Here is an 11649-nt window from a genome sequence, read left to right as displayed (position 1 = left end):
CTCACGCGTGCATGTTTCAACAACAGGGAGTCAGCCACTCAGTAAGGGACATTGGGCTCGTCATTCTGTGCTTTAGTCTTTAGTTCACTGAGGGTGAAACGCTAGTGGAAGTCAATGGAAGAGTGGTTAGCAGGTCTCTGGAAAATCACTGTTAGCGCCTTCCAAACGACGTCCTCACACAATTGACTATCACTAGTATTGCTAATACTAAACTCAAATTCTAACCATTTCTACTTTTGATACCTCGAAAACCAAAACACCAATACACTGGTGCCAGTGTATTTCTGGATGGATTCAAATGTTTGTGACAAATCAGATCAGCTTCTTAACCCTTTCACTACCACACTACAGAAGGTTAACCCTTTCACTACCACACTACAAAGGGTTAACGCTTTCACTACCACACCACAGAAGGTTAACAGAAACAGTCTGTAGTGTGGTAGTGAAAGGGTTAACCTTCTGTAGTGTGGTAGTGAAAGCGTTAACCCTTTGTAGTGTGGTAGTGAAAGGGTCAACCTTCTGTAGTGTGGTAGTGAAAGCGTTAACTCTTTGTAGTGTGGTAGTGAAAGTGTTAACCCTTTGTAGTGTGGTAGTGAAAGGGTTAACCTGTAGTGTGGTAGCAAAAGGGTTAACCTTCTGTAGTGTGGTAGTGAAAGCGTTAACCCTTTGTAGTGTGGTAGCGAAAGGGTTAACCTTCTGTAGTGTGGTAGTGAAAGCGTTAACCCTTTGTAGTGTGGTAGCAAAAGGGTTAACCTTCTGTAGTGTGGTAGTGAAAGCGTTAACCCTTTGTAGTGTGGTAGCGAAAGGGTTAACCTTCTGTAGTGTGGTAGTGAAAGTGTTAACCCTTTGTAGTGTGGTAGTGAAAGTGTTAACCCTTTGTAGTGTGGTAGGGAAAGGGTTAAACAAAATCAATGGTTCCTTTAAGACTGAATGAATTTTCTTCACAGTTTATCCTTGACATCCGCCCACTTACTACCAATCCCATCCATGTGAAGGCAACTGCATCTCCATTGCCTCAAAATGTTGCCCGTGTAACATCACCATGACAACAGTTGCAAGACAAGTTGCCCCCCCCCCCCCCCCCCCCCCCTTCATATGAAACATTCCATCTTGCCCAGGTCTGTCTGTCTGTCTGACGGGGACCTTCCGTCTCACAGGAAGCTGTCGTCGTTGTTGACGTAGGAGAATCCGTTGAAGGCGTTGTTGGCGCTGGTGCTGGCGTTGAACTCGGGGGTCCGACTCACGGAGTTGGGAACCATCTCTCTGGTGAACTCCGGGTCAATGTGCTGGGTGTCCGCTGGGCCCTTCTAGAAAGGATGACAGAACAATGGGTGTAAGTGCTGTTGCATAAATACTCTATATTCATGATGATTCATTGATTCGTGATTGTTCTTAATTTCATGTACAATTGTTAAAAGCAATAAGGCACACAATCTCAAGAGAGAGTGTTACATTTAAAAATTACAGAACTGGGTCTCTCTCTTCAGGTGAGCAGGTCTCTCTCTCTCTCTGATGGACTTCAGGTGAGCAGGTGTCTCTCTCTCTCTCTCTGATGGACTTCAGGTGAGCAGGTCTCTCTCTCTCTCTGATGGACTTCAGGTGAGCAGGTGTCTCTCTCTCTCTCTCTCTCTGATGGACTTCAGGTGAGCAGGTGTCTCTCTCTCTCTGATGGACTTCAGGTGAGCAGGTGTCTCTCTCTCTCTCTGATGGACTTCAGGTGAGCAGGTGTCTCTCTCTCTCTGATGGACTTCAGGTGAGCAGGTGTCTCTCTCTCTCTCTGATGGACTTCAGGTGAGCAGGTGTCTCTCTCTCTCTCTCTCTCTCTCTCTCTCTGATGGACCTCAGGTGAGCAGGTGTCTCTCTCTCTCTCTCTGATGGACCTCAGGTGAGCAGGTGTCTCTCTCTCTGATGGACTTCAGGTGAACAGGTGTCTCACGCTGCTCCACAAGATTTTATTTAAGTTACAATTGTTGACGTCTGAAGTCAAAGAACTTTCCAAGGACTCATAAGAACTCAAGAACCTCTTCTCATGACAAGTGGCCAACGAGGTATTTTATTTCACTTGAGAAAATGCACTTTGTTTCATGCGCACGCTAAGGGCCATTGTATTTAATTAGTTTCAAACGATGTAGCCTATGGTGTAATCTGCTGATGCATTTTGTACCGTGTTCATTCACAATGGACGGCATGAGAAAGAAGGAGGAGGTGTGGATGAGCCACAAGACTTGCCTGAATAATAAGCGCCTGTATAAAGAATGGACCTGTGTCTGTGTTGTCATGAAGAGAGCTACAATAGTCAATCAAGTACCTACCTACCTCAACCTATTGTCTACCCATATATTACAGTTTACATACTGTACCTGTATGATAGCCACGTTCAATAATGTCATGATCCAGCAGCTCCTGTGTCTCCCCTACCCCTGTTTTTCTCATGTCTGTCCTTGTTTGTGTGTCAACTGAGGCGAGCAGCTTCCTGCATCCCATATATGGGCAGCTTCCTGTAATCAACTCAACCACACCTGCCGGCCATCTACTCATCAGCCCTGCAGCATATCTACCCCGGTTCTTCAGTCACTCTTCATCAGATCATTAACTCAGCTACTTGGTACTGATGTTTCAGGCCTCTCTTTTTGGAAATTATTACTCGACAGCTTTTTGTCTGTCTTTTTGTGTTTTTTTTGCTTAGCTTATTCTGTGTTTCTTTTGCCTCAGGATCACCATTGCCTGCCTGCCAGCCTGCCTGCCGGCCTGCCTGCCTGCCTGCCTGCCTGCCTGCCTTCTCTGCTACAACATCACCACCTCCAACCTTCCCCCGTTCTTGAAATTAAATATCTTCTATATCACTACAGTGTCCACCTGCATCTTGGGTCCCCCAGTCCTGGTCCTGACACAATAATACTATAACACTGTATATAGTGTACATATATGTATCTACAACTGTTTGGATATATCTGCATATATCCCTGTTGATTTGCCTGTATATATTATATCTGTATATATATCCCATACCTACTCTTACTAGTTTTACCACTGGCCAGTATGGCTTACCACTATATATTTTACTTATCTGTATGAATATATCTGCATATATCCCTGTTTACATACCTGTATACATAGCAACTCTGTGCACTGTACACACTGTGTATACTATATTTATATTTGCATATATCCCAAACCTACTCTTATAGTTAATCCACTGGACATTATGGCTTACTACTATAGTGTATTTATATTTGTATTACTGTATATAATAATACTGTACATACATCAGTTTAGCATATATTCCTCAGTAGTTTGTTATACTATATATATATCACATTTAATTACTTTGTATGCTACATTGTATAGTGTTAATGCACTTTACCGTTACCTTTGCATTCTGGTTAGATAGATGCCAAACTTATTTTCGTTGTGCTGTATGATGACAATGCATTTGAATCTAATCTAATCTAATGTAATTACAGCCAGGCGGGCTGACTTAGTGTGTTGGCATTACAGGAGCAATTAGGCAACATGTCCACGGATAACCTTGTCTTCTAAGCGCCGACCGTCGCTCATTTCAATGGAAGCGCTGTGCTATTGCGCATACTCCACAGCGCTCTCCCAGAGTACCAGAAGGTCAATATTAGTTCAACGTTTAGCAAGAGAGAACACCACCACGCTCCAGAGGAGTTTTAAATAGTAACCTAGCGACGACGGCAGTCACGACCAGCACTTCCGAGCGTGTCCCTCGAACGTTGTCGGCTGAAAGACTATATGGACACGCTGTCTTAGGCAAGGAGGGTAAACAAGACAAACAGGCCGACGTGTTGTACGACACCAACTCACCACATTTGAATGAATGATCATTGCATTTATATAGCACTTTTTTCTAGGCAGACTCAAAGCGCTTTTTACCACAATTGCCTCCTTCACCACCACTGTGTAGCACCAAACCTTGGGCTATGCAAGCTCAATGGCTGCCATACACTGGCACCCGGCACACATCACCCTACTCACAATGGCTGAAAGGCTCGGGAGACAGGGATTGATATCAGGCAATTAAGGGGGGGAGGGATGATTAGGTAGCCTTGATGTAAGAGACCTGATTTGGAATTTTGCCAGGAATGTCGGGGAACCCCCTACTCCTGGGGGTTTCTTTAACGACCAAATTCGGCATTGTTACTGACAAGTCCAGAGGACAGAGTGCTCCCTGCTGGACAACAGCACCACCAGGTCCAGAGGACAGAGTGCTCCCTGCTGGACAACAGCACCACCAACAGCACCACCAGGTCCAGAGGACAGAGTGCTCCCTGCTGGACAACAACACCACCAGGTCCAGAGGACAGAGTGCTCCCTGCTGGACAACAGCACCACCAACAGCACCACCAGGTCCAGAGGACAGAGTGCTCCCTGCTGGACAACAGCACCACCAGGTCCAGAGGACAGAGTGCTCCCTGCTGGACAACAACACCACCAGGTCCAGAGGACAGAGTGCTCCCTGCTGGACAACAGCACCACCAGGTCCAGAGGACAGAGTGCTCCCTGCTGGACAACAACACCACCAGGTCCAGAGGACAGAGTGCTCCCTGCTGGACAACAGCACCACCAGGTCCAGAGGACAGAGTGCTCCCTGCTGGACAACAACACCACCAGGTCCAGAGGACAGAGTGCTCCCTGCTGGACAACAGCACCACCAGGTCCAGAGGACAGAGTGCTCCCTGCTGGACAACAACACCACCAGGTCCAGAGGACAGAGTGCTCCCTGCTGGACAACAACACCACCAGGTCCAGAGGACAGAGTGCTCCCTGCTGGACAACAACACCACCAGGTCCAGAGGACAGAGTGCTCCCTGCTGAACAACAGCACCACCAGGTCCAGAGGACAGAGTGCTCCCTGCTGGACAACAGCACCACCAGGTCCAGAGGACAGAGTGCTCCCTGCTGGACAACAGCACCACCAGGTCCAGAGGACAGAGTGCTCCCTGCTGGACAACAACACCACCAGGTCCAGAGGACAGAGTGCTCCCTGCTGGACAACAACACCACCAGGTCCAGAGGACAGAGTGCTCCCTGCTGGACAACAACACCACCAGGTCCAGAGGACAGAGTGCTCCCTGCTGGACAACAACACCACCAGGTCCAGAGGACAGAGTGCTCCCTGCTGGACAACAACACCACTTTCCGACAACGCCCATGCCCGGGTCTCGAACCGGTGATCTTCCGAATTATGAGTCCGGTGCCGGACATTTGGGTTAATCAGAGGCGTAGTAGGATGGATAGACAGGCATGCAGGGCCGGGGAGACAGACTAATCCAACTCACCACGTTGGGGTTGTAAGGGGGAGTGATCCTCTTGTGGTACAGGTCGTCCCAGTTGAGTGGAGAGAAGAACACGTGGTTCTTTATTTCTAACTGTGAAACAAAGAGGAAGAATCATATAATAGCATGAATATATTAATATAATATTTTATATTAATGTTTAATGTACAGTGTACAGTGATACAGGTATAAAGACAGTGTGGTGGTAGTCATACTGGTCAGCAGTGTACCTCCTACTCTTACTAGTTACTAGTTAGTTTGCATATTTTGTGCCCAGTTTAATCACCTTTACATTGTATATTGCTGTTGCACTTTACTGCTACATTTGCACTCTAGTTGGACGCCAAACTTATTTTAATTGTACTGTACTTGTGCTGTATAATGACACTACATTTGAATCTAATCTAATCTAATCTAATAGAGTATATACACACGAAGTAGACTTTGCTTTACAGTTGTTACAGCTTCTGTTTGTCACAGCCATTTTGCCATTCTCATAGTGAGCATTCAATTTAATTAAATGGAAATCCACCCTAAATCAGAATTGTGTTCTGATTCTGATCAATGTTCAAATGATTTCGGACAGTTCAGTCAATATCTATAAACATAGATAACTGTCTCCCTAAGATGAAAATCAGGGCATCAAGACTTGAATTTGTGATGTTATGAATAAGGAATTAGTGACTGATTTTGTGGGCATACTGTATAATCTTTGCTTGAGCTATTACATCCAAATTTGTTTTATTTAAATGTAGGTCTTATACAGCTCTGAATCCCTTATACATGGTACTGTCATTGTTCCATTATTCACTGTCTATGAAACAGCTCCAAGATTAGTCTCTTGATGACATCATCACTAGAGTCTTGTCTCTTTGGTGTTCAACTTAAGGAGAGACTTTTTGATCTTCACAAATCAAAACTGAGCTGTACAATATTATAAAAATAACATGTCAATTATATTTTAGGGTGGATTTTCCCTTTAATCCGGTGATGCAAAATGGCACAACCGAAACCATACAATTGTCGTGCTTTCTTTGGACAAACAAAGGAAAGCAACAGTTTGGAGGATCAAGAAAAGAGGGCGGAGTTTGAGATTAAGCCAATACTGTTAATAACATAAGAGTTGAAGAAGAACTGAGGATGTGATGTCCCTCATATAACCGGCATCTTTGATAGACAGTTATCTAATAATAATCAGATTAATCAATAATCAACTTCATGGGGCCTTGGCACAGAGTAATGGAAATGATTTCCACATATTCCACAGAGACAGCCACCCTTAGTCACCAGCTGACAACCAGGCACATCTGCTTGGCACAGGCACACAACCAGGCATTACCTTCTTGTAATGGTCAGAGATTGGACCAGCAAGCTTTACAGGTGGGCCTGTCTGACACGAAAGGCCATACTGTACACATAGGAAGAAGCACTGTGCCGGGTTCTTCATATAAATGGTAAATGGCTGCATTTATATAGCAGCTTTTATCCAAAGCGCTTTACAATTTGTTCCTCACATTTTACCCATTCACTCACACATTCACACACCGACAGCGGAGGTGACCATGCGAGGTGCCAACCTGCTCATCGGGAGCAATTAGGGGTTCAAGTTCTTCATATGCCTTCACGTTCAGAATGGGTTTCTTGGCTATTAAAAGGAACACGCCGGCATTATGGGAAAGGCGCTTACCCTCTTCTCCAGAGTCAGACAAGAAGATGGATACCAATTTCCTCTCTGTGCGTTCAGTTGAAAGCTATCCGGCTGCAAGCTAGCCTAGTGAATATGGACCACTAGCCTAGTTAAAAACTGAGAGGTGTTTTTGGCCAACAGGTAGGCTATACTGAACACACAGAGAGGGAATTGGTATCTATCTTCTTGTCTGACTCTGGAGAATAGGGTAAGCGCCTTTCCCATAACATCGGTGTGTTCCTTTAACCCCAATTCAGATAGCAAAGTGGGGATATTTATATCAAGGCTACTTAAAATTCAAATTCAAATAAAAAAAACGATTAGTCACGCAAGGGGCAATTTAAGGCATGAATACGGCAAACAGCGGCACTTATACACATCCAAGACAAAACAGGGGGCAAGAGACATACATGACACTAAAGCACAAGAGACATGACACTGTTAGAACAGGATCCTTATATCGTTGATCCGTCAAGTCTAATAAATAAATTCGGTCAGTACAAAAAAAGTGCACTTTCGTCAAACATTTTAAAATCAAGGGGTCAAAAGGTGCATATTAGTGAACTGACTATTCCTTGTACTGTGGCCATTCACCAGTCGAATGGCCTCTGGAACAAAACCAAACTTCCTTCTGTTTGTTTTACAGGCTGTCTAAAGCGCTTTCCTGAGGGCAGCAAGTCAAAACACACATGAAGGACATGTGTGGAGTCACTAATTATCTTATGTGCTTTCTTGAGCACTTGAGCACTGTTAAACTGTACTAGGGATCTTTGTGTTTTGCCGATATTTTTTTTTAGCTAAGGTTGAGAACACCTTGCAGTTTGTTCTTGTCTCTTTGAGTTGGGTTTCATCCTCGTCACATTTACACAAATGCTTCCAGTTGGAGGAGGTTGAGCAGCAGCGTGGGCCACGACATGCTGTAACCAGGGGTGTATTTTTTGGGAATGTTTTTATTGATGAAAACGCATAATATGGTTTTTACCTATACATTCGGATCAGCAGTTCAGCACCTGCACTGTTGGTGGGTGAGCCTAGTAAAGGATGTCGCATTGCGTTCATCATCAATGAATGGACCAATGCAATAGTCTACCAAAGCCCCCCCTCTCTCTCTATATATCTCACACACACACACACACATACACACACACACACACACACTTCAGAAACAAACATAGTATCAATGAGAGCATCAATAATACACCTGAGTGATGTCTAGTAAAAAAAAAAAAAAAAAAAAAATCTTTTTTGGCCCCCCCCCCAGTGCTGGGCCCTTGGAATCATCCTAAGCTACCCCCCCCCAGCTACGCCCCTGGCTGTAACATCTGTACGTCGACACTCACAAAGTCAGCGATGGCCCCGAGGCGTCTGTGCTGGTCCTTCTGCAGGAGGCCCAGGAGCACGGAGCAGAGCGCGTCCGACTTCCCTGGGGGCAGCGGGAGGGGCTTGTGCAGGATCCCATCGTACATCTCCCCGACGTCACGGCTGTAGAACGGAGGCTGGCGGGGATGATGAACATGTTGATTTTTTGCCAACAGCTGACCACATACACATTTTGGGTTTGGGAAGGAATTATTACACCGTTTTTCCCCTCAATTGCTTGGATGCATTTCCTGAAACTCTAACCTCCATCCTCAAAACAGTCAGATAATTTCTCAACACTAGACAAACACTAGACCACTAGACCACTATAACACTAGACCACTATAACACTAGACCACTATAACACTAGACCACCATAACACTAGACCACTATAACACTAGACCACCATAACACTAGACCACTATAACAATTAGGAGTGGGACGATACATCGATCATCTATTATCAATGATCAAATAGGATCGATGCAACGTAAAAAGATCGATTCATATTGCGATACTCTTATTTTGAAAATCCCCTGGTGAGCATATCCGCCCGGCCCCAACAACAACAGTAGCTCCGCGTGTGTAGACGTTACAGTATAACTCCAGAGTCCGCCTATTTTGCAACCCGAAATAAGTGCCTGTTGTTTTTTTCCCACAACGGGTCAAATGCATCTAACATGCTTTGCATCCTCGCCATTCCTTTATGCCCACGTCGCGTTAAAGACCGAAATTAACATTACGTTAGCGTAAGCTAACTAAGCTAAGCTGATCAGAGCCATAGAGAGAACAGCAGAGGTCCACTAGGGACTGGGGAAGGGGGGGGCAGTCTCCCTTTCTGTGTGTGTCTGCGTTTGGAAAGAGGGGTTTTAGGTTGCGTGTTGCGAGTTCCAAAAAATGTAACTTAAAGTTTAAAACTCAATTTATCAAAACGTGGCACTTTACAGTGAACAGGAGGTCTATTTGTATTAAAAACAATAGATTGTTTTTCATTTAAATGTCTGGAAGAGCTCAAATAAAAATGTCAAATGATATTTCCGTTGCCTTTTTTTAGTTGATCTAAATGTTACTGATTGTGTTAAATGGGCATATAATATCGTCTCATATCGATCGCAGGCACCTGAATCGAATCGTATCGTGGCAGACTTTGTGATATCTGCAAATATCGTATCGTTGTCCAAATAATCTATATCGTATCGTGATGAAACTGGTGATTCCCACCCCTAATAACACTAGACCACTATAATACTAGACCACTATAACACTAGACCACTATAACACTAGACCACTATAACACTAGACCACTATAACACTAGACCTCCATAACACTAGACCACTATAACACTAGACCCCTATAACACTAGACCCCTATAACACTAGACCTCTATAACACTAGACCACTATAACACTAGACCACTATAACACTAGACCACTATAACACTAGACCACTATAACACTAGACCCCTATAACACTAGACCACTATAACAATAGACCACTATAACACTAGACCACTATAACTAGACCACTATAACACTAGACCACTATAACAATAGACCACTATAACACTAGACCACTATAACACTAGACCACTATAACACTAGACCACTATAACTAGACCACTATAACACTAGACCACTATAACACTAGACCACTATAACACTAGACCACTATAACACTAGACCACTATAACTAGACCACTATAACACTAGACCACTATAACACTAGATCTCTAACACTATAACACTAGACCACTATAACACTAGACCACTATAACACTAGATCTCTATAACACTAGACCTCTATAACACTAGACCACTATAACACTAGATCTCTATAACACTAGACCTCTATAACACTAGACCACTATAACACTAGACCACTATAACACTAGACCTCTATAACACTAGACCACTATAACACTAGACCACTATAACACTAGACCACTATAACACTAGACCACTATAACACTAGATCTCTATAACACTATAACACTAGACCTCTATAACACTAGATCTCTATAACACTAGACCTCTATAACACTAGACCACTATAACACTAGATCTCTATAACACTAGACCTCTATAACACTAGACCACTATAACACTAGACCACTATAACACTAGACCACTATAACTCTAGACCACTATAACACTAGACCACTATAACACTAGACCACTATAACACTAGACCACTATAACAGTAGACCACTATAACACTAGACCTCTATAACACTAGACCTCTATAACACTAGACCATAGAGCCATATGAAATCCGTTTATTTTTTTCCAAATTCCATTTAATTTTTTTCCAAATTCCGTTTTTTCCGTTTTAATATTTCAGAATTTTGTATTTTGCTTTGTACGCTAATTTTACCATCAGAAATAGTGTCTAATAAGTGGGAATGAATAAATGTCCACAATTTAATAAGATATAACAGTCCATTTAATAGGGCTGTCTTAAATACTTCGAAGCTTGGAAGCTTCTTTCGATGGGCATGGGATTCGAATATGAAAATAAAATTCGATTATAAAAAAAAATAATAATTATATATATTTTTGCAAAATCAACTCTGCCTCTCTTTGTTAACTACAACAAGCAATGCTGTTTGTTATTTAAGATGAGGTCGGACTCGGCACTGACAGATTTGTGTTCATTGTGCTGCTTTTATAAAGCCTCAAATGACGGCTTACAATATTTCATGAAAGCAAAGTGTTTTGTTTGTAGGGGTGGGACGATACATCGATCCAGATCGATACATCGATGTAATTATCAACAATCGAATCGGATCGATGCGATGTAATAAGATCGATTCATATCGATACTCTTATTTTGAAAATCCTGTGGCGAGTCTCATATCCGCCCAAGAACAACAGCAGTAGCTCCGTGTGTGTAGATGTTACAGCATAGCATTCTCCCTTTCTGTGTGTGTGTGTGCGCGCGTCTTTGGAAAGACCAGATGACAATGACCACTATAACTCTAGACCACTATAACACTAGACCCCTATAACACTAGACCACTATAACACTAGACCACTATAACACTAGACCACTATAACACTAGACCACTATAACACTAGACCACTATAACACTAGACCTCTATAACACTAGACCACTATAACACTAGACCACTATAACTCTAGACCACTATAACACTAGACCACTATAACACTAGACCACTATAACACTAGACCTCTATAACACTAGACCACTATAACACTAGACCACTATAACACTAGACCTCTATAACACTAGACCCCTATAACACTAGACCTCTATAACACTAGACCACTATAACACTAG

At 43.3% G+C, this 11649-nt stretch overlaps 1 protein-coding gene across 3 annotated transcripts in view; it reads right to left on the bottom strand.

Annotated features, from left to right (window-relative positions):
- Positions 1-1078: 1078 nt before the first annotated feature.
- The window catches only part of sgk2a (serum/glucocorticoid regulated kinase 2a), a 62227-nt gene continuing 51656 nt past the window's right edge, over positions 1079-11649 (bottom strand). For all 3 annotated transcript variants that reach the window (XM_084334024.1, XM_084334025.1, XM_084334026.1), the window contains exons 11-13: positions 8328-8483; positions 5304-5393; positions 1079-1307 (exon numbers count right to left, since the gene is read on the bottom strand). In XM_084334024.1, the coding sequence (XP_084190150.1) occupies positions 1152-1307; positions 5304-5393; positions 8328-8483 (402 nt within the window). In that variant the 3' untranslated portion in view covers positions 1079-1151. The remainder of the gene's footprint in view (positions 1308-5303; positions 5394-8327; positions 8484-11649) is intronic.

The sequence above is a fragment of the Notolepis coatsorum genome (genome assembly GCF_963971535.1).
Source record: "Notolepis coatsorum genome assembly, chromosome: 17".
In the NCBI taxonomy this organism is placed as follows: Eukaryota; Metazoa; Chordata; class Actinopteri; order Aulopiformes; family Paralepididae; genus Notolepis; species Notolepis coatsorum.
Note: the sequence above shows the minus strand (reverse complement) of the source record. Positions and strands in the feature narration are given on the sequence as shown.